This window comes from Conger conger, chromosome 9 (assembly GCF_963514075.1).
Source record: "Conger conger chromosome 9, fConCon1.1, whole genome shotgun sequence".
NCBI classification, from domain to species: domain Eukaryota; kingdom Metazoa; phylum Chordata; class Actinopteri; order Anguilliformes; family Congridae; genus Conger; species Conger conger.
The window spans coordinates 32806788-32831443 of record NC_083768.1 but is presented as its reverse complement, the minus strand read 5'-3'; the positions used below and the strand labels follow the sequence as shown (position 1 = coordinate 32831443).

General features: G+C 41.2%; 2 protein-coding genes across 6 annotated transcripts in view; both read right to left on the bottom strand.

Moving 5' to 3' along the window:
* The window catches only part of LOC133137155 (GTP-binding protein Rheb), a 33407-nt gene extending 18887 nt beyond the window's left edge, over positions 1-14520 (bottom strand). Inside the window, exons 1-2 of the mRNA XM_061255233.1 lie at positions 14206-14520; positions 5633-5704 (exon numbers count right to left, since the gene is read on the bottom strand). Coding sequence (XP_061111217.1) covers positions 5633-5704; positions 14206-14257 — 124 coding nt within the window. The 5' untranslated portion in view covers positions 14258-14520. The remainder of the gene's footprint in view (positions 1-5632; positions 5705-14205) is intronic.
* Positions 14521-18234: 3714 nt separating this feature from the next.
* Positions 18235-24656, bottom strand: part of LOC133136548 (receptor-type tyrosine-protein phosphatase mu-like) — a 191817-nt gene continuing 185395 nt past the window's right edge. For all 5 annotated transcript variants that reach the window (XM_061254133.1, XM_061254134.1, XM_061254135.1 and 2 more), the window contains 3 exons: positions 24335-24498; positions 19884-20019; positions 18235-19117 (listed from right to left, as the gene is read on the bottom strand). In XM_061254133.1, coding sequence (XP_061110117.1) covers positions 19064-19117; positions 19884-20019; positions 24335-24498 — 354 coding nt within the window. In that variant the 3' untranslated portion in view covers positions 18235-19063. The remainder of the gene's footprint in view (positions 19118-19883; positions 20020-24334; positions 24499-24656) is intronic.

The following is a 24656-nucleotide window of genomic DNA, read 5'->3' as shown; positions in this document are numbered from 1 at the left end:
TTGTGCTTCAGGAAGTGTGCTTAAATTGCCTTTCTGAAAAAGTCCTTGTCCCAGCTGTATTCATTACATGCATAACTGTGTCCATTCATCTACAGTTCTTCTATCTTTAAAGGCCTCCCTTTTTAAATCACATTTTAATCACAACTGTATCCTTTCAGGGTGTTCCGCTATCCTCCCTCTCCCTCTCGCCTTCGCCACTTGTCCCTCACACCTGACCTGAGCTCTGAAAGCCCTTCAGTGATGGCAAAAATAACAGCTCATAGTTTAAGCACTCAGCACACACTCTTATCCACAGCGAGTTAAATTATTTACATACAATCCATTTACATAGCTGGCTATCAGCTGGAGCAGTTCAGGTTAAGTACCCTGCTCAAGGGTACGACAACAGCACCCAACCTGGGAATGAAACTGACAACCTCAGAGCTACAGGCCCAGCTCCCAAACCATTCCAGGGACAACGCCCGCTGTAGTCAATTCATTCAGAGCCACTGGAATTCCTCAAGGCCGGATGTGTCTCAGGAGAACTCAAAACACGTTCCCGCGACTCGCCTTGAAAGACCCCGGAGCCAAAATTGCTGCACCCACGCCGCGCCGCTGCTTAATGAACCCCATTACTCCGAGAACGGAGCTTCATTACTCTGTTCCCAGTGACGGGGAGCGGCCGGTTAAGGCAGCGCATCCGCAGTGAGTCGTAGGGGTGCCGGATGGGGGTCCTGTCAGATCAGGTTAGCGCTGCTGCCGTTTCGGTGCACCCCAGCGAGCAGCCAGGGCTATTTATAGCAGGGGAGAGACTGCGGAGCGAAGCAGAATGGGAGGAGGTGCTGCTGGTACAGGCACGGGGATGTCAGCACACTCACCCTTCCCTCTCCTGCAGGATTCGAGGAACAAAAGGAAGCAGGTGTGTGTGTGTGTGTGTGTGTGTGTTAGGGTGCTGGGGGGGGGGGGGGTGAGGGCACCTGAGGACACGGCTGCTGTGACCAACCATCACCCCAATTGCCCTTTTTTAGTTGAGGCCATTCTTGGCTGACTTTCTAGGCTCTGAGGTCATTCTCAGTCTTGCTCAGGTCACAGTTCATCTTCTAATCATTCAGCTCTACCAACCCCAGGTCTTGACCTCCAAAGCCTCTGAGGTTCTGTAGACAGGCCCTTTCCATCCTGGACTAGCCTAGTGCCCTCGCTTCTCTGTCAATATGTTTCTGCCATTTCTCCATTTTCACAAATTGCCATAACCCACAGTGTAATGTGCCTCACATATACACTCACTAAGCACTTTATTAGGAACACCTGTACACCTACTTATTCATGCGCTTATCTAATCATTAAATCATGCAGATACAGGTCTTATGGAATCCATCCAAGAATTGAGGCAGCTTTGAGAGAAAAGGGAGGCCCTACCCAGTATTAGTCCTAATAAAGTGCTCAGTGAGTCTATAAACCTTCTGCATGATGAAGAAACAACTCCTGCTATAAGGTGAGCAAAATTCCACAACAGCAACAGCACAATGAAGCAACAATTCCTGTACCATTCCTGCTAGCATTTAGGTATTGATAAGCTTCAGTAGTTTCATGTAAAGGAAAGCTGGAGACCCACCTCCACAGTACAGCAGGACATACCCTGGGGGTATACCAGCAATGCACACAGACCGCACACCTTGACACTATGGGGCAAAGCTTAATCAGTCTCATCTCTCATCTGCTCCGCTTCATCTTTGAAGTTTATATTGCCACAGAAACCACTTCCTTTCATGTGAGAAGAGTCTCCCTGTGGCTCTATAACAGACAACAAAGCAGCCAAATCTGTTTTTAAAAAAGGGTCAAGAGGCACCTGAAAAGACATCAAACACTGTTAGCTTCTTGTAAGGCCCCCCACTTGCTCCAATTTGCCAAGCTGATTCATGTTCAGCCATTCACAAGCTCTACCTTCTGTTGCTACAAAACAGCAACATAGTGCATGCTGGGATACCCCACAGATCTGTCTACCACCTGATTCACTACAGTGAGAACGCAATTGTACTGGCAAGTCAACACTCTTTAACTCATCGATACAGACTGTATGATGCAGTTAAGGAACTGGACTTTTTGACACTTGCACGGTCCGGATTTAATCCAAGGCACATTCAGCACTGCCACGGTCCGGATTTGATCCACAGTGTTGCCTAAACCCTTAAACCAGCAGCCCATTCAGCAAGACTATTTGCTTCAATAGCCAACTGTAAGATATGTATGTCAGGCTGGATAAGTCTGCTCAGCAAAACCTTAATGTAGAACCACAGTAAGTGTCATGACATCATATAGAATCCAGACCATGTAACTGCTGACAGTGGCCAGCAGTCATGCAGAGCAGCTCATGATTGTCCCCAGCGTCACCCAGGGATGGCGTAGTTTCATTCAGACAGGACGATGGTGTCTCACTGCTCACCAGCACCCCTGCTGGTCAAACAGTTCTGCTTGATAAGTGGCTCATAGGTGGCTCACAGTTTCTTCCTCCGACTAATGTCTGTTTGGGCCCATTTTGCGAAGTGAGGTTTTTTGCAGCTGACATCACACGCTTCAGGGGAGATTGCATGCCTGTTTTCGCACTCCAAAATAGACAGCAGATGTTGCAGCAATGAGCGCTAATAAATGTGACTTGCACAGTCCAAATTGGGGAGAAAGAAAAGGGGGAAAGCATTATTTTAATGCAAAAAATGTCACAAAAAATGAATGAGAAAGTGCCAGTGATCACTTCAGCTGAAAATGAGGGCTCACTTTAGCTCAAAATGAGGAATGTCCTTGGGTTAATGCCATGACTGGGGTTGTGGTTCAGCCACATTACTGTAAATTACTGATTTGCTTAGTGCCATATTCCCTTATCCACAGAAACACACAATGCCTCTCTTCATTCTGTTCGCTCCGTGCTCTATTTATAGAGGTGCGGTTCTGCGTAAGCAATTCAGGTCAAACGCTGTGCCGGAGGGTGTATCTGCAGTGGCCCCATTTCAAACCCAGCTCCGTCCAGGTATGAGTGCGGTTCACCTCCGTACCGTGTCACCACGGATCGTGCTGTAGGCTGTGCCCTGGGGGTTTCGTATATCTGCAAACTCGGAAACACTGCTGCAGCAAAAGCAGCTCTGTACAGAACTGATAGATGGGCAAACAACCGTGTGGAGCAACAGAAAGCGCACAGGTTCTTCACTGGCATTTCTTACAGACGTAACCCTGTATATGAACATCAACATGAATACCAGAGATAAGTGCAACGTATGAGATAATTTACTGCAAAAATCCCAGCAGCAATCCACATTCACGCAGACGGTTATTATTGGAAAACTGGAATGGTAGTGATTCGCCCCTGTCAGGCATAAGTAACCACTACAGTGTCAAAGGACAATATAAACCACTGAAATATGAAATATGTATATGATGTCGACACCCACATTTCTCCGCCATACAAGCACACACAAACACATTCACTAACTTACTCATGCATGCACACACACATTCACATGTTTACCTGGGTAAAAAAGGAATAAGACATTAATATAAAGCGGAGACAAAGGCAAACACAAATGTGTGGCTTATTAATCAAGCAAATAACATTCCAGCATGCACAGGGTCATACATACAAATTATGGATGGTCTTGTTAATGAGAAGAACATGGAACCGCCAGGGAGAGAAACCGTCAGCAGAGGGCAGCAGTGAGCACAAGCACAGACTCTGGGACTATGATTTCGCACATTCATGCAAAGTGCAAGGCCAAACAGACGAGCAGCCGCAGATCAGTCTACCTCAACTTTCACCTGGGGCCAAGAGCAGGCAGTTAAACCAGAAACACTGCAGCACAATAAAATGATTCAAGCTACATTGGAGTTTTCTAATGTGCATGCACACACAAAATAGTTCCAACACTGAACTTCAATAGGACCCAGGTGTTATGGTCAGGTGAATATAATGCGTCTTTAATCTGACATTTCTAGTGCACGAGTGCATTATTTAAAAAATAGGGAAGCACATTTAATATTTACACTGCAGCTACACCAGAACATCGTTTAGTATGTTCCACATTAACGATGCCAGAACCTTTGTATGAACACAGAGCCTGATATTGTCCTTTATATCAGAATAGACCTTGAATCTAGTCCAGCCACCACAGCAGTATGCCTGTGTGCGTGTGTGTGTGTGAGAGAGAGATACAGAGACAGAGAGAGTGGGAGTCTGCAGTGAATGAAGGCAGCAATGTTTCCAGAAATACTCCTGGTAGAATTCCCACACATTTCAGAGACCTGGTTTCCGTGCCAACGCAGTAGTGAGGCACCCAGGGCACAGGGATAACTGGCGGGTGGTCACGACTCTCTCTGACGCTCCTCTCCAGCGTATTACACATTCTCACCCACCGGATTCACATTCACATTCACCGCACAGCCCACGGCCCCTTCAAACACTTTCAATGGAATCCAGCCATAAAACGGGTTGAATTTGATATTCTTTCAGTATAGGTAGTAAATCCACTGAACACACATAAAATTACATTATTTAGAGTTCAAATATTTCCTCCCTTACAAAATCTTTATAATTCTATCAACTTTTCTGATGCTGAATGCTTGTCTTGTATTCTCACAGGTGAGGGTGAACATGGTTTAAAGAGAGATTGTTTTCCAAGCGACTTGTTCATTCATTACACTGCCAGCAAAATATTTAAATTGCTTCTGAGTCATACCAAAGGCCTATAATGGCCTATAAACTGCATAGTGGAAATAATTTGGTACATACTGTATGTTAGCAAGCTTTATGTTTTATACTGTTAATAAAGAGATACAGTAGAAAGAGTGAAGAGTGAAATTTGACACTTACTCATTTTTTTTTCTGCAGGGATTTTTTCCTATAGCATTTTCTATTTTGATAGGCAAAGTGACAATGCTTTAAGTAATAATTTAAGTATCAAAGACATGTTGAAACAGGAACAATGATATAAAAACTATTTCACAATCTAGAATTTGAAGTTATGAATTATGAACTAATTACTGACTTCAATTAACTGTTTTGTAATGATGCACCCATTTAATTAATGAAAGTGAAGTAAAATGGATTTGGAGTTGACTGCATCTTACCACTGAACTAAAATTACTAGGACAAGCTAATGAACTATCATCAATAGGGTACAATTAGAGTTTGTGTAATCTGTAAGAATGCTATTCAGGAGATGTATGGGAGAGCTCTCAGCTCACTGTGCTTGTCACATCATATTAATGGGCAGGGTAGAGAATTTCTGTTGCAATCCGCACCTGAGGTCTTGACAGCGCTCGCCTGAAAAATATTTGAAAAACATTCCCACGGATTACAGCGCTGTGTTTGTGTCAAACCTAGGGCCTGTTTCACAGTGCTGCTCAGGGACGGACCGAGAACAGAGCCGAGAGGCACCTTCCTCTCTCGAGCCCCTGCTCTTCCAGTGGATCGGTGATTGGATACCAAGCATGAACATTCCATTTAGCTGAATATCGTTTCAGTCTGGTACCCAGCACAGAGAAATGGAACTTTCAATTAAAAAAACATTACATAAAAACACTGGCAAAATAACACAACCCTTCTACATAATGCATAAACAGTGAATATAATACAGAAGGAGGGGAGATTTCCATCAGGAAAGACACTTACTGTTTTCTATGGTGGGATCATAAGAGTCAACAAACTGGCCTTCCACAAACTGGATAGTTAAAGAGGACTTTCCTGCAAAACACGGAAATGAGAATTCTTATTAATCATCTGCAGTCAAATACAAATATGTCACAGGCAGAAAATTAGCAGCAAAGCGTATTCAATGGATCCCCGCATTCAGTTCCATTCCAGTTGTCATGGTGATTTGATCTTACAGCAGCTGTTGCCATAACTGCTGCAGAATAGGAATGTCAAACGTTGCCGTGAGTCCTGAATTATGTGATGACAGCTGCCCATCAAATTCTACCCGGCACCTTCCGGTACCCCGGCATCGCCCCTCCTGACCATCCACACACTGTTCCCCGATTCCATCAAACACAACGGTCTACACCGAGGAGACACTCCCCAGAAGGTCCTGTCAAACACCCCAGTGCCCTGGAACTCAGCAAAGGTCAGATGTGCTACAGCACACTTCCTTTTATATTCATTGTACTTATTAATTGCTTATTTATCCAGGTGAGATCTCAGTGTTACGGGAGTCTGTGCCAAAAGATTACAACACAAAGCATAACATACAATGAAACACAACAGGATTATAAACAACCATTAAACACAAATGAATTTAATGGATTATCATTACAGGTCAACAGCACTTTATCTGTCATAGCAAGAACGCACCAGCTTTTATGATTTGTATGATGACAAAAAATATTTTGAGCATTATTGAAGCCTGTATGCATAAAAGAAAAGGCATTCAAAAAGTGTGGGTGTCTAAACCATAAAATATTCAACCAAAGATAAATTTAGTAGTCTAAAGGTCTCACGTTAAGGGCCGGTTTCACAGAAACAGATTAAGCTTAATCCTGGACTAAATTGAGCTTTGTATGGAGAGTGTCCATTTAAAATAAAACTTAGTCTAGGACTAGGCTTAATCTGCATCTCTAATACTGGCCCTACTAGTTTCAATAATTTGAATAAATGTAATAAAAATGCATTTTCAAAAATAGGCTAGCAAATAAGTCTGCACAATGGGCACAATTTGATCCTGTGCGTGCTACACTGTGAGTGAGAACACTACCCTTCACAAGTTATGTCCCTCATTTCCACATCAAATGTATTCAATGATATCAAGTTTTGAACACTACCCATTTATTCTTAATACATATTTCTTTGTTCTCCTTATCTTGAGCTAGTTCCCTGTTTTGTTCTGTTTGCATTTGAAGTGCAAGAATTATTTGCACAGCAGACAGAGGCAAATTACAGAACCCTTGGAAAGGGACCATTTTAAGGAAGTGACGAATATGGGTTCGCACAATGTAACCGGTCAAAGTTATAACTGCATCCCATATATCAATCAGCGAGGGAGTGCTCGGAACAGAATGTTCCAGGTTTTTATTAAGTACAGCACATTCCAGCCAAAAAGCGAGAATGTGCCGTACTTACGTGGCAGTTAAATCACAGAAAGACGAGCGTCCCAAGCAGAGAGACACAGCGGAGAACATACTGCTAGTTTGCTGGCAGACGCAGGCTTCATCCCCTGCTGAAATAACTAGATAGGCAGCTCTGGGAAAATCTGTAAGGTTTGTTTTACCTGAAGTACAGGTACATAGGCACAGCACAGTGAATTGCGAATTTGAGTATCACTGTTTTTGAGTGTCTTTATGTAAAGAATTGTAGTTCTCGTTCAGCGAAAAAGTATGTCATGAATAGTTTATAAAACGTTACAAGCAACTGGAGTTCTTAATCTTAATGAGTTTGAACAAAAAAATACATTTCACATGCACAAGGTGCATGCATACAGTGCAGTCCATTAGTATTCAGACAGTTATATAAACTTTGTTGTTTTGGCTCTGTACTCACAATGGATTTGAAATGACGCAGTGAATATGAGGTTAAGATGTAGACTGTCAGTTTTGAGTGCATTTACAACAATATCAGGTGAACTGTGTAGGAATTGCAGCCCTTTTTGTACATAGAGCCCCCATTATGTATAATTTAATTTCAAATCCAATATGTTGGAGTAAAAAGCCAAAACAACAAAAATTGTGTCATTTGACTACCCAAATATTTACAGACTACACTGCGTGTGAATGCATGTGTGTGTTCGTGTAATTTATGTGAAGTACTTTGCATTAATAAGCAGACTTGAGGAATAAGTTTGGTTGGCAGGCATCAATGTGGTTCTGGCCAAGACCCAAGGATCTCCAAATGACTCTTGAAATGTGCTGAGTGTGCTTGCTGGCCCTTGCTTCTCAGTGGATTGATCGATTGGCATTTAAAGTGGGAGTTACAGCTTATTCTGACAAACAATGAGCTATGCACATTTTAATCTCATTGCCTTGATAACTTAGAAGTTCTCTTGTGTTCTTGTGCTTATGATGTGCAGTCAATCCTATGGCAATTACCTGCTTATGTAACCGGATGTACTGTATTGTAATCACATAATGATAACTGATTTATAATAATATACAGATTTTCTAAGCAGAGTGCCAAATACCAGATAACTCCTGTTTTCTATGTACATATCATTCATGCCAATATTTTACATGAGTTACATGGTTTGCAATTTCTCATCTATTACAACTCACTAACTGCCCTAGTCACAGCAAAATCAACACAACATATCTAGCTCGTGTCAGCTACCTATTTTGGTACTAGTATGGGCAGTGTAGTATAATAGTTGGGGAACTGGAGTTGCAACACAAGGATTACGAGATGTATTCCCAGCTAGAGGACTCCTATTGTCCCCCTGAGCAACGTAGGCCGTTTAACCTGAATATCTGACTTTGCTGAAAACCCAGGATATGAACAATCCAAAAGGGGAATTTGATAGCCTTGATTTAGAGCGCTCTTTTGAATGCTAAATATCAAAGAGAGGGTATTACTCTAAAAATAAAGTTAATGTGTGGGTGATGCTATCTGTGTTGACTGAAGACTGGAGGAACCAATAAAAATTCCAGCACACCTCACGTGTGCCATTTGAAAATATTTGGAAATAACAGTTATTAACACTCCAAAGGAGATTTGTCAGTTCAGCTGAGTAGATTTTCATATGAAATGAAAAGCAGTGGCAAAACCTCCTCACCCCTGCACTCTGAAGGCATGAGGGCCGAGCACCACTCTGGGGAGAAACCTGTGAAGGACAGGTGCTTGATCATTTCTTCTTTCGTTTGAGCAACAGTTGATCAACAAAGTGATTTTATTGCAGTGAACAAAATCATTGCATTGTAATGATCTTGCCTGGTTTTATTTTGTTTAATTAAACTTCAAGATACTGTTGTAATTATTTCGTATTGCATAGTGTGTTTAAGCTAATTGGCTACAGCTTTAAAGGAAAATAAAATGAGCGAACGTTTCATTGAGATTTTGACGGCAGCGAATTAGAAACAACTATTTATGAGATTTGTTGGTTGAGATTTAGGAAAAAGTGACAACCTCAGTGTGTGCATGTGTGCATGTGTGTGAGGGCATGCCTGGCATGACAAAAGATGAATACAGGAATTTGAGCCCAAACCCTTCCCTCAGACTGGCTACCATCAGCCCCACTGGGTTCCTGGGAAATCCCCTATGACATCACACCACATTCCAGAACAGTTTGGTCAAGAAGAAAAGGAATGCTTCCCCCACAGGAAATGGTGCTGTGACCGCCCAGGTGCCCGGATGCAAGCGGGCCTTTCTCTGGCTTTTCCTTGAGACAGATGCTTCTTTAAACAGTGTTTATGCACCATCCTGAGGTCCCTTTAAACACAGGAACATTTTATAGATTGCCTGGTGGGTCTGCCTCGGCCTAACTATAAAAATCCAAAGGATTACTGAAGCTCATGGTCAGGGACTGAAAAAGTGCAAACCCCACTCTCCTCATGATTGTTCTTTACTAAATGATTTTTCAACAAAAATCAACAATAAAGGTAGCGATGAACTGTTTTCATCTTAATCTTTCCATTTTAATCTAAGCGTGTATATTACTGTTTTGTTACAGGGTTTGGTGTACATGTGGTCTTTTTTTTTTTTTTGATTATCATACGCAACTTATTTCTGCTTAGTGGGGTCAAGTAATGGGAGACGGTTCAATTTGAGCGATTTCCTCCCAAAAGCTGAATGGTCTCTAAGGAATCAATGGAGGCAAACTGACCTCATCAACATTTATTTTATTGATTACTTCAAACAGAACACATCAATAATTCAACAAGCAAAGCTCTCATCCAAAATCCACAAACGCTGCATAAATAAACTAGTTCCTAAAGAGGAAACAAAGTACAGTCTAAACTTCAAAGCCTGGCAGAAGGTCCTTGCAGTACATCCGATATCCACGTGGTTGGATTTCGAAGCGTTCACTATATGAACAAATATTGTCAGTGACACTACCCATGAAATGAACTAACATTCCTAAAGTCAATGTATTCGGCCAAATAGTTTTAACACCTCTGTAGTTGGCAACAGGTTGTCCTTAACTTGATTAACCACATCTTGTCCTCTGTTCTGTATTATCATATTTTGTCATCTTTTTGTCAAATTTGCATCTATGAATATATATAAGCAACCTTATTTTACATGGTACATGCCAGATTAATGTTATTTAACAAGTTTCGTGATACAGACCGTAATGATTCCAAACAACTGATGTTGGTTATCATAAAAATACTAAGAACCCAAACTAGATCCAACAAAAGTGACTTGTTATGGTATCAAAAATGCTCCAATAAAGATTGAGTTAAGATAATATAAGAAGTTTTTCCTGACATTGAAAGTCTATAGGTTGTCTTTAAGGTTACACTTATACTATACTATATACTTCCCATAAAGAAGAGACAAAACTGGAACCAAGCAGGAAGTCATACGCTTGTTGCAATAAAAAGAGCTATGCTCCTTGCTTTTACATAAAAATGAGATGACAAGACAATAAAAAGGACAATTTCTCCCTTACTTGCTGAATGAAACAAATAGTTTTGGGTATACTTAACCTGGAATGACACCTTTGTGTCTTGTCAATATAGTTTAAGTGAAATTACACAAGCCTTGAGACAGGCATAAAATGACAATATGATTCATTCCAAAAACTATATCAATAATTTATTGCATATTTAGCATCTGTCACCTATCTCTGACAATTTTGCTGACATATTGCATAGCTGTTTTTCTGATGTCAAGTACGTTGAACAGCTGACACAGCACATCAAATTTAAACCGGCAATTTTATTAAAAACCCTGTTCTCTCTCAACAGCATAATAATGCCACCAAGTTTTTTCAAGGAAGACTCATAGTCTGTTGATAACGTTAAACAGCACAGTGTCACTCATTTCTCAGGACGAGTTTAAGTTTAATTTTCAGTATTTAAAATTACACAAATGTCTTTCATAGCAAAGCTGATTGTGTCATAAACTGAGATCTAACACGGAGCAAAACAACACTAATAAGTGATAATGAGAAACTGAGACCAAAAGGCAATTTGACCATAACTACATTCCCATTTAAATCACTGTCGATCAGCCAGGACCTAAATTAAGCCTAACTCCAGTGCATTTTGTCCTTAACTTCAACATTGTTTTGTTTCTCATACAAATATAAGAAACATGGTACTGTAGTGATAACTATCAACAATACAAATGACAAAAATGTAAAACGTGTTTGATGAATGTTGTATGCCTGTATAAGGGCATGTTGCATAAATAATAAGTACTACCTGAAGGATACTCATTCTGTCTCCAACAATAAATACTCTGTCCATCTAATCCCCCTATAATGTTTATTATTAAGATAAATTATTACCCATGTAGTACTCTCATCAACAGTGACTTACAAGACCATGATGGCAAGGTGCTTACAGTAGTACACAATAGGTACTTACAGTAAGAGACAGAAACCACATTCAGTTTTGAATGATTCCTTTCAAGGAAGAGCTCAGTATACCAGCACTTAAAGCAAGAAAAGACAGTCCTGGTCAGAGAGATTACAGAGATTATTACGGTGATTGAACAACATTGTTGGAGTAACTGAACCACTCATCTGGTTCTGAGATTTTTTAGTCACATAAAATGATGCTTGAATGTCTTCTGGCCTTGTAAGATCCGTGCCCACAAAATGATACATGAGTTCTCACAGAGACAGGACGAAATCATTGTTGTACTTCACAATTGCCCTCTTTGCAAAGTGCTTTTAGACATTTCAGGCAATAAATAACTGAAAAAATGAAACCAGTTCTCCATCACTATAGTCCCCTGTTCCTCAAATCACAGGCTTTGGGGACTGGGAACTGCTGGCTTTCTACCCTCTTTACCTGGGACTCAGGTGTGAAGATAGTCAGGCTAATCAGTACTGCTAACATAATTGTTTTGTTAATTACCTGGGAGAAAAGACTACCAGGGTTGGATTTGAGTAGTCTATCCATTGTTTAACATTTTAAGAGTGATAGTTTGAATAGTGGTTCTCAAACTTGGTCCTGGGGGACCATTGTGTATGCTGTTTTTTGCTCCAACCATAACTTCAATCCCACTTTTTTCACAAGCTGTTATTTTTTTTTTAATTAGGTTCTTTTTTTCTTTTCATGCTTTTTATTTACCGTCTTAAGCCACTTGATGCCGGAAATAGCTATGCATGCCACAACGAAAAAATTCCCATATGCACATTGTGCTGTATTGCAATTGATTGCATAAAGGGGCTGAATAGGCTCCTAACTGGTAGAACTGTAGGCACTTGGCCACAAAAACTATTTGGGGATTTAAGTACAAAGCAAACACTAAAACACCAAACCTGCATTTGGTTACTACGTTTAATGGCACAATAGGCAGGATTTCTTTCCTTCCTTTGCTCCAGTCTAAAACCTTACCATCCCATTCCTCCCCTATTCTCAACCCCCCCTACACTTCTCAATATTAGGAAGCTCACCCAAACATTGTGGGTAGCTGTTAGTAGCTTTTTAACATCGTACTGCAGGCTACTGTGTGCAACACATTTTAGAGCCTGAAATGGTAAACCAAATAGGCTTACCGTTACCATTACCGTGCAAGTCCTTAACCAACAGGCAGGTGCACATCTTTTTGGCAGCTCTTTTAACATACAGATGGGTGACAAATTAAAGGTAAAACCAACATAATTTGTTTTAAGTAATGTGTAGGGCCCCCACAAGCCACCAGAACAGCTGCAATGTGTCTTGGCATAGATTCAACATGTCCCTAGAACTTTACGGGAGTGATAGTACATCATTCTTCCAACGGATGCTCCCTCATTTCATTTTCCGATGATGGTGGTGGAGAGTGCCGTCTAACTCGTCGCTCCAAAATTGCCGGTAGGTGTTCAACTGGGTTGAGATGTGACTGTGGATGGGGGCATTGTCATTCTGGAAGAGACCACTCCCATCAGGACAGAAATGAGACCCTTCCCTCTAAGTGGACCCAAACCATACTAAAATGCCTCCCACAGTATAATAGAGCTACCAGACCCCCTCACTGTAGGGGGTCAAGCATTCAGGCCTATACTGCATGCACTCGCCCACCAGAATATGGTCAAAGATCATAACACCATATCACTTTTTCCATATCTCTGTAGACTAATGTATATAGTTTTTGCAAAACTGAACTCTCAAATATGCATCCATCTTTGTAATGAGGGGTTTATGCACTATAATATCCTTCTCTATGTAGTTGTCGACAGACAGTTCTTGCTGACAGTCTGAGCATGTCCTGAATTGACACTTTCATTCACCTGAGAAAAGTTGCTCTTCTGCTTTTCCTATATTACATTGCATAGTAGTCATTTAGCAGACGCTCTTATCCAGAGCGATATAAAATGAAGAGCATGTTGCATTAATGTACAAGCATCACAATACCACATTTACTGATGTCTTTCCCATAGATGTAAATGCAGATGCCACTTTAGTCATTGTTCCTATTGAATTACTGTAGCCAGTTCAGTCTTTGTGACTGAAGCACCTGCTATGTCCCAATAATGATCTCTCTTTTCTTGAAAGTGAGCTTACTTTACTTTCAAACTGACTCGACATGGTTGCAATAAAGCATCTGGAAATGATTCGAAGGAAATCGAAGGGAACACCTGCTTTACCGCTCGGTTGTATTAGCCATTGCCCGCATTAACAATTTAGCTCCCATGGCATTTTTCTTCGTCTTGAAATGTATAGCTAGCCGATATGAATTTCCCTATGACTTAGCTATTTGAATAATTAGCTAGTCGCTGATGTTCAAATCATGGTCTACATGATAATGAAAGTTTAGCTCTCAATTCAGGTAGTCTAGCAACATCATCAATCGCATTCACTAAGAAGCGACCTGAATTCAAACACACACACACACACACACACACACACACACACACACACACACACACGTGTGACTTCCAGCTGTCCCACTGAGAACACCGCCTCCCACCAACTCGATCGAATGCTCTGTCTGGTTACATGAGAGGTCTGGATTGACATTTAACGTTAGAGATCACTGCATCCCGCTCCATCTATCACCGCACGATGTCGGACAGGTTCGCCGCACATATTATCGTCCGCGGATGCCATAGGTCTGTGTGTCACATTGTCACGCTGTAGTCTTCATTATAAAATCGTACTTACCCACAGATCTATATCCAAGGATTGCGATCTTGCGGGACTTCGGCTGCGGCATCTTTATCTTCTTTTGCTATTTTGTAGCCCACCAGCTAACGTTAGCTAAAATCGACACATCAACTCAGCTATCCAGCAAGCTTCGCTACTAGACCAGTATCAGCAACATACAGGCCTGGTTGATGTGCATAACCGACTTGGAGCAGGAACCGTCTGAACGATTATTAATTTTATGTCAAATGATAAAAAGAAATGTGAACAAATAATTACTGGAATTTCCAACTATTTTACGAAAAACCAAGACTATCTGTAATATCTGCGTCACTCCCATAAGCAATGTAATTAATTATTCAGAAGCTCTCACTGTTGGTTGGTTGTGTTTACAATAAAGGCGGGACTTCATCGATATCGGGACAATTATTGGTTTGCTTTGACACTTCTCATTTTAGAAACGTACTATTACGAAATTCATTGGTTCCTGGCTACTGTTGTGACTTTGGGCGCACTGAATATGTGGCTAAGAGCATTGTCATTCATACTATCCTTTCGATAACGTTGCCAGCTTGGTTGTAATCCTCCACAATTGGGGATATTTGGGGTCTTCGCGAGAAGAAGGGCGGAGCATAGAGATTCGAGAGTCCGGACTCATGGACTACAAATTAATGGCCATTCATAAACTCGTATTTTTTTAATTTATTTTAGTTTATTTTTTTATTACCAAACTCAAACGTCAACAATACTGGTTCTGATGCAGTGCATAAATCCATTTTAATGCGTGTCAACCTTTATTGTATGGTTGGGCTCAGGATTTAGCCTATTGCTGCCAGTTGTGTTAATGCATTATTGTGTAATGAATTCTGAATTCTTAATAAAAAATGTAAACTATTGCTGCTGTTACGGCTACTACAACACCTACGAGTAGCAGCAGTAGCATACCAGCACTGCCACTGGCAAGAAACTCTTACAGTTCAGTCTTTTTTACCTATAGCCTAAACATGGGTAAACACCACTGACTGGCAACCCTTTCCGTATGCGGGTTGTACAGTATTAAGTACAGTAAGCGGGATCTCTGACCTTTATTTAAACTCATGAGCATAGCCCAGCAGGCACCACATCTATATACAGTTGCAGTTTGGACGTAAGCCATATTTGTGCATGCTAGTTATTGGACCCAAATGTATTGAAACCTCAAGAATTACATTAAACAACGAATTACATGAATTCGTCCGTTTTGCTCCATCTTCTTTATTGTACCACCCCCTAGCGTTGTATTCCACAACTACACGATATTCCTAAACCAGTTCGCACATGTAGCCTACTGTAGATGTAGTCTATGTCTTTCGAAGGAAAGTCGTGAGTCTGCACTCTCTGCTTTTATATATATATACCGCCTGCTTAATTATGTAGATATAGCATATAATGCAATGTTACTTAGGTTATTTATGCAAGGCAGGTAAAACCATTATAAAATACAGTCCTCTCAAAAAGTATTGGAACAGCTAGACCAATTCCTTTGTTTTTTAGGTGAGCAAATGTATTGGAACAGAGAGTATTTAAGTAAATTAAAGTAAGTAATACTTAACATTTGGTCATATATCCCTTGCTTGCCCTTCAGGCCTGCACACTACAGGCATCATTAAACTGTTGTGATGCTTTTCCAGGCTTTTACCTCAGCCTCTTTCAGTTGTTGTTTGTTTTTGGGTTTTTTCCCTTCAATCTCCTCTTCAGGGTGTGAAATGCATGCTCAATTGGCTTAAGGTCATGTGATTGACTTGGACAGTCTAAAACCTTCCACTTTCTCTCCCTTTGTTATGTTGGCAGTGTGGTTTGGGTCATTGTCTTGCTGCATGATGAAATTCCTCCCTCTTAGTTTGGACGGATTTCTCCGTAAGTTGGCAGACAGAATGTTTTTGTAGACTTCTGAATTCATCCTGCTGCTTCATCATGAGTTACATCATCAATAAAGATTAGTGAGCCCACTCCAGAAGCAGCCATGCAGGCCTATGCCATGACAATTCTTCTACCATGCTTCAAAGGTGAGCTTGTATGTTTTGGACCATGAGCAGATCCCTTCTTTCTCTACATTTTGGCCTTTCCATCACTTTGGTAGAGGTTAATCTTGGTCTCATCAGTCCATAAAACTTTGTTCCAGAACTTTTGTGTCTCATCTCTGTACTTCTTTGAATGTAGTACAAGTACAAGCTAAGTATGCGGTTTTGAACACAGAGTTGTTCCAAGAGTGAAAAGTCCTCATGTCACTGTAATGGTGTTAGCTGCATTTCTATTTTTGGTGCACTCTTAAGATAAGACATACTTTATTGAACCCCATGGTGTAATTTGTCCTCTGCATTTAACCAAGCCTAGCCTCATTGCAGTGGGCAGCCACAGTGCAGTGCCCAGGGACCAACTCCAGTCCTTCCTGAGGCTATTGGCTTGGTCAAGGGCAATGGCAGGAGTATACCTAACCTGTCATGCATAGCCTAATGGCCTCCTCAAAGGGTCACTTGAAGATCCACATAGCACGAATAGTCTCCTGCCTGTCTGAGGAGTTTGACACATCGATATGTCATGTCCTTGTCATCGGAACCCAGCTGAATATTCATTGGATATTCTGAAACAGTGTCTGAGACAGCATCTCCCATTTCTACCAGCTAAGTATCGGTAGATTGACTTTCTCAAGGAAGAGCAGTTGTGAGTTCCTCCTGTAGAATTCCAGTATCCTGTACCAGATACTGTGCCATGGTACATACAGGTTGTACTGACCACCCAGGTTGTCCCACCACCCATATTATATTCCCTCCCTGTATATCAGAGCTGCCTTATATTCAGAACAGTACAGATTCAGTACAGAACAGAACCCCCCCCCCAGCATTAGTATTTAGGTTTAATGTATATTCACTGAAAAGCCGATCTGCATCTATTAATTTATGATGGGAGTAATTATTACTACGATGATAATGGGTACCGTTTAGGAGAAAGCTCCATTAGCTTCAGAAAAACAGAGATGCTGCCAATTCCTGTCAATTGCTTTTTTGTTTGGAGTGAAAACTGAAGTTTTTTTTTCATGTGGAATTGTTTTAATTATGATACATTTGTTTTCTTGTTATTATTGGTGTGGATATATTTCATTTATTTCAACAATCACCCTCCATATGACTTGTTTTCGCATTTTTTTAAATCAAACTAATAATTCCCTTCCATTTTCCTGTAATTTCTGGTGGATTGTTTTTTTATACCATAAAGGGTGTGGTATCCAGAAATTCATTGATTTAGCCATAATCATAATGTACAGATAATGATTTCCAGGTCCAAAACTTATGGTGCATGTTTGGAAAATGTTGGCTTCCTTCTTATTAACGCACAATTAATCTTTCTTTTGTGACTTATTGTCCCTTTTGTGTGTGTTGTGCATGTCATTACCAAGGCCATATTTGAAATAGCGTGTCTTTCTGTCATAAAAACAATCATCTTTTTCCACGTCATTGTGCCATTCTCCACACAATTATGACTCATCCCTCTCCAGACCCCAGTTATCTTGGATTCTGTGGAACACATTTCATATTCAAGGGTTATAGAATTAAAAATCTTGAACACAGCTTAAAAATACAGTATCTTCCAAACCACATTCAATTACTTGCGTTGGAGAAGCCACAAATTTCATATTAACTGAACACATGCAAATGCTGGCAAATATTATTCTACTCATGGAATGTATGAAACTCTGTATGATGGAAATTAACAGCCCACAGTTATATTATATAATATTAACATTTTTCTTCAAGCAATATTCCATAGTGTAATGAACTATAGAATAAAAATGGAACAACTTTACATTTGCCAATTCTACATTGACTGGGAACATTGCTTGGATATATTACCACACACTATCCTAATAAATCATCATAAGACGATTCATATCACATAATTTTATGGTATATTTTAGTATTGAGGATTAAAAATATAATTGCTGCAGATAAAAAAACATGAATACATATGTAAATCTCACTGACTAGGTCTGAAGAAAAGACAAAGGCAAGCCATGGCAGAGATATATGTATTTGTCAATCTGAGTTATTATTCCATACAAGAGAAAGCCTAACAATATCTTCTGGTCAATAAAATTAATAAACCAAAAACACATGATTGTCACTCACTGTGCTTCACAAAAAGGTACTCTGAATGAATAAATAATCTGGAAAAAATTAAAATATTTACAATATAAACAAACCATAACAAAAGCTTTGGATCCTTTGACTATGACAACATAAACTTGTGTGAATATCGCATCAATGTTTCCTCTGATACAATGATAATTCCAATAACAGCACAACAGAGCAAAACACTTAGGAGTCAAAGTCTCGAAAGTTAAAAATGCCAGGTACACTCCAGCTACATCATACAGCTTTGCATCAACAAATATAATTACAAAATAAAAAAAATAAGCATTTACACGTTTACACAACATTGCATTCCCCACAAAAAAATAAAAATGAAATACAAATGGAGAAAAATAAAAATTGTCCACTTAAGTTAAAGGCAACAACCAAGGATCAGGGGCAAGAGGAGATTAAAAAAATATAAGAACAGGTCAGGAGACATGTAAATATAGCACTGTGCTCTGGCGGTTTGTCCAGCAAGCTTGGATGGATGGGAACTGGATGAGATACAAACACAGGTAAACACATGTGATTTTGGCCGATTCTCGCTGTATATACAGGCCGGGGAATCACGGGCCAGCTCTGATGGCCGGTGCCACTGTCCGGTCGCCCTGCTGACACAGCACCGCTCCAGTTCTTGACTAACGTTCTAAGCTGGCGTCGCTGTCCGGGTGTGGTACAGGAGAACAGGGTGGGAGCTTCAAGGCAGGTTAACCTGTATTCAAGTACTCCAGTGCAACCTCATAACAGAACTTGTACTGATCCTGAACAAGGACAGAAAGAAAAAACAATTCAATGTCAAACAGCCTACTGTACTTAATGATGCATACTATGCATAGGTATGAGCATGGGTGCATGTATATGCACACAATCACACATTGATTTACTTGAGCGGAAGAGTATTTATACGCAATGCACACAAATCACTTCACGTTAAAGTGTATTTTTTCATATTGGAAAATACCATACATGATACCTTCTCATGAAAAGAAAAATAGTGAAAGTGAATTTACATACTTATACTTATAGTCTGATATCAATACCTAACCTTAGCTCTGTTATTTGTTGCTGTTGATGTCTGTAACAGTAAAACTTATCAAATATAAGTATAATCATATATAACCATGGGGGTGTAGCTTCGTTGTGTATGGAAGGCTGGAATTTGGAGTACAAAAATCAAAAATGAACTGCTATGACCACCAGTGACCACAGATATCGCTATATCCACCAAAACTTAGATAGAAACTTTCAATGAATAATACTTACAACCTATGGTAAATAAATTAATCACTCATCATTGAAGACACTGCTGTTTGACTGAATCAGTGTCTGAGGTAAAGATGACTGAGTGATTTAGAGTAATGGTTCACCAGTAACACACTGTGGTTAGATTTAATCTGTCTCTGTGAGGTAAAGATGACTGAGTGAGTGTGTTTGAGTAATGGGCCAGAGGTAACACACTGTGGTTAGATTAAAGCAGTCTCTGTGAGGTATAGATGACTGAGTGAGTGTGTCAGAGGAATGGCTCACCAGTAAATCCACCATGTTGGGTTTGTTGTTCCGCAGCGTTTTGACGGCGTGGAAAACGTCCACTGAGCGCTGGTGTCGGAGCATCTCACACACGATGCTGATGGCACAGAAGGTCCCGCTGCGTCCCCCTCCATTCCTGAGAGAGAGAGAGGGAGAAAGAGAGAGGGAGAGAAAGGGAGAAAGAGACAGAGAGGGAGAGAGATAGAGAAGCAGAGAGAGGGAGAGAGAGGGTAGATGGAGAGAGAGGGGGGAGAGAGTGAGAGAGGGGGAGAAAGAGGGAGAGAGTGAGACAGAGTGAGAGAGAGCAGGAAAGCGAATCAGGAAGGTCATAGATGGTAGTGGAGGTTAGTGTGTAATATATCAGATTGAAATACCTTTGTAACCTCTACACAAAAAATAATAATTTGAATGACCAGCGTGCCCCCCTACATCTTAAATTATAAACCACTGAATGAAACCAAGTTATTGTGCTACAACCATAACAATGAAATGTTGCTATGTTGGATGCAGTGGAAAAGAGAATTAACTGTGGTCCAGTGACACTTCATGTGATGCTGCAAGAACACTCCAAAATGAGCTGAGCACGGTCTGAACTCATGAATATCTGAAACCGAACCTCTCCATGACAGATCTATCCTACCTGCTGGCTAAGCATTCTCTTTGACAAGACCTCTCCATCACCCGTGACACCTCCCCCCTGCCCCCTCCATAGGAGCTTGCAGTCTTTTTTGATGAAGGGCTTCAACTCCAAGAGAACAGTGAGGACAGTAACCCGATACTGAAGATTATTCCTGAACAGCATTAGAATCAATCAGCAGCCACCTCTGTTTGCCTGTCAGATCTGCCAGCACCAAGAACCCCTTTTTTATGGACCTTACTGCCCCCCAGTGGTGAACTTAGACTCCTGCAGCCCGGAGAATTGTAGAATTTCTCATGAAAAATTTGGCTCCTATATCCAGGACATGTCCTATTGTAAGATCTTGACAGCCACCAATATACAGCAGACACAGGTGTGATGTCGCCCAGTGACTTTCCATGAAGTTATGGGAAGCGGAAGTGCAGTTTCATTTCGTTCAGCAGAGACTGCACCGGGGGGGGGGGGGGGGGGGGCTTTATGTTCATGAAGACGGGCCAGGTCGTCCACTCGTGTGAGATACACTTAGCGGCACTAAGGCATATTTTTCTTTTTCTCATTTCTCCCTATCGCGACTACATGTTCTTGTGGGAAAACGTTACTTACTTCCTATTTCGACTGTATTGGTACCATTGACATACATTGTAACAGGTGGCTAAAATACTTAGCATAACAGGATGCAGTTATAGCTCATAAACATATAAATCATATTCCGCAAGCACAAGTGGTCACCAGATCCGACAAGTATGGACTCACCAGCCACACACATAGTGGCGGAAAGTCCAGGGGTCAGAAAGTAAAACTTCCATCTCAGCCAGCCAGCCTCACAAATCAGTTCTTCCTCGTTGAAGGAATTGTGCTAATTAGCAAATCCGGGTGATTGGAACAAAATAAAGGGGAGGACTTTTCTTAATGTCTGAACTTGGATTTTCCAGCAGTGTGGAAATACCTGCGGTGTGTAAAGAAGTCAGTAGTTCACAGGTGAATGTATCGGAAATACACAAAAGCTTCAGATAAATTGGGAAAGGCAGGAAAGGGGGGAGGGTTTAGAGGGGGGGATTCATGGCAGCAAAAGGGTGAAATCCACTTCAGAGTACTGTCACGAAATACAAGAATCTTTCCTTCAAGCAAGCGTTTGTCAGGAGAACAAGTGGCATCTGAAAGCACTCTGGGCATTATCCCAAATTAGCCTGGATTGCTCCCTCTTCCTCCCACCCCCGTTTGAGCTCACAGGGATACCACTGAATGTTCGCTGCGACTGCGCTATAAAATGCAAGCCTGAGGAACCAGGCGAATGCGCTTTGCAAAAGGCCAGGGTGATTCCAAAATACTGGCACACAGGCTTCATCTGGGGTCTACAGTCCTTACTGCTACTTAAGATCACCAGAGATAAAGCAATGAACAGTTGTGTGTATGGCCGGAAAAAAAGATACATCTTCACAATAACAGCTTTTTAATTCCCTACATGAGATTTTACAACAGACACATAGATCTATAATAATAATAATAAAATAATAATAATAATAATCATCATCATCATAATCATAATCATAATAATGATGATGATGAAATCTCAAAGTGAGTTTGGGAAACTCACCTCAATTACCACCATTCCATTCAATCAGAAAATAAAACAATATTTATAAGTTCACTGCAATTATAATGCAACTGTGCATTAAAGTGCATTTTTTAGCAATGTTTACTAATCTAAATAATGCTTTATTTTTCAATATTCTGTGTTTAATCATAAATGTTAATAATAGTTTCCCTTTTGCATGAATGAAAATGTTTTAAATGCTGGCTTTGTCCATGTTCAGATTTTTCCAGTAGATGGTGCTGTTCTACTTCTTAAACAATTTGTGCGCTGTGGCAATCAACCATCCTTCAAGTGGAGCCCAGCAAAACTGTGCAGCTAATGAATAAAAAAGAGAAAGGTAGTATTTTAAATTAAGTAATTAGTGGCCATTGTGGTGTACAAAACACGTCAGCGATACGCTTTTTTGTTCTGGTCACAATAAATACAAAATGTCACTTCAGGTTTGGAAAAGGGGGTTCCATTAATCAAGCACAAGCAGCCGAATGAGGCAAATGAAAGAGCAGGCCTTCCCGTTCTAAATCAACAGGGGGCGCTGGTTCCTCCGAGCGCGCCTCGCCTGCAAACATTCGACTCGTCTTGCAGAACTTTTGCGTTTGTTAATTTTGCGACAGCCTGACATGTGTAGACAGGGCTGTTTCATACTCTGAGGCTGGAGGTTAAGTGAAGTTCCACAGTTTCCTGCACACAAATATTCTCAGTGATGTCACAGCCTCGGATTCATTTAGAACAGCGGTCAGGTGGCGTGTCGGCAGCGTGAACGGCCTTACAAATCCTACTCATGTGCATGTCACGTATTTGGCCTTTTGAGATGAGTTGCTTTCTCCTTTTGAGATGAGTTGGACCCAAACAACCCCCAAAAAATATTTTGAACAGAGGCATCCTCTTAATGGCCAGAGTAAAAGCAGAAAACGATCATTTATTTCCCTGACTCAACCAAAGAAGTGAAAAGAAGTGCAGCCTTCCCTCCCCACGGTCGCTCTCATGAAAAAGGACAGCACATCGTGTATGTGTGCTTTCACAGTAATGCACACACATAGTGCACTCCGCAGAAGAAATTGCTCTCATTTTTATTTTGGTGAATAGCACAGCGTTGATTTGTTTGTTTTATAAATGGAGAGAATAAGCCGCATATTTCCAGATAAAATTACTCCCAGCACAAAAGATGTTCCCATGCATTCACTGTGTGGAAGAATGGGAGCTTTCTGAGTTTTCTCGAATCGGCAGATTTGAGAAGAGATTCCCTCTCAGAATGGCCATGGGTGACTGAGTGAGTTGAGGGTCACGGGCAGATGCTGCTTCCTGCTGGCAGAAGGACAGGCGGAGCATGAGCAATGGCATTGGTGGGTAAGAGCAGCCATCCTGTCCTTTTGACTAAAACACTTCACTAGAGCAACAGCAGGAGAAGAGGAGAGTAACAAGCTCAATCTGACAGGTGAGGAGCAGACACGGTTTATGATGACTAACAGTGTTCAGGCAGGCAGAGTCTCTGTGACCGTAACAGTGTTCAGGAAGACAGAGTCTCTGTGGCAGTAACAGTGTTCATGTTGGTAGGGATTCTCTGTGACAGTAACAGTGTTCAGGCAGACAGTCTCTGTTACAGTAAGTGTTCAGGAAGACAGAATCTCTGTGATACTGACAGTGTTCAGGCAGACAGTCTTTGTTACAGTAAATGTTCAGGAAGACAGAATCTCTGTGATACTGACAGTGTTCAGGCAGACAGTCTCTGTTACAGTAAGTGTTCAGGAAGACAGAATCTCTGTGATACTGACAGTGTTCAGAAAGACAGAGTCTCTGTGATAGCAACAGTGTTCATGTTGGTAGGGGTTCTCTGTGACAGTAACTGTGTTCAGGCAGACAGAGTCTCTCTGCGACAGTAAGAGTGTTCAGGTGGGCAGAGTTTCTCTGTGACAGTATCAGTGGTCAATGTTACTGTGGTGTTCTGTGTAAGTAATGGTTACAGTGTTGTGTAAGTGATTGGGTACAATATTCAGGGTGAGCTATAGTTACTGTGTTCTGTGTCAGTCATGGTAACCGTACAGAGTAAGTGATAGTTACTCTCTTCAGAGTAAATTATGATCACAGTGTTCAGGGTAAGTGATAGTTACAGTGTTTAGTGTGAGTGATAGTCACAGTGTTCAGGGTAAGTGATAGTAACAGTGTTCAGCGTCAGTATGGTAATGGTGTTCAGGGTAAGTCACGGTTACAGCGTTCAGTACTCACAGACAGTGCACCACAGTCCTGCCCTCCCCCCCGTCGTACTCCTCCTGCCACTTGTCCACCTGGCGGATGAGCTTGAGGAAGGAGCGCTTGGACACGGGCGTGTCCCGGTACGTGGGCCAGCCCAGGAACTGGAACTGCTGCACCATGCGGTACCCATCCTGCGGCTACAGAGCACACTCTGTGTTACACACATTATTTCACACTGTGTTACACACAGCCAATCACACTGTGTTACACACACCATATCACACTGTGTTACACACAGCCAATTACACTGTGTTACACACACCATATCACACTGTGTTACACACACCATATCACA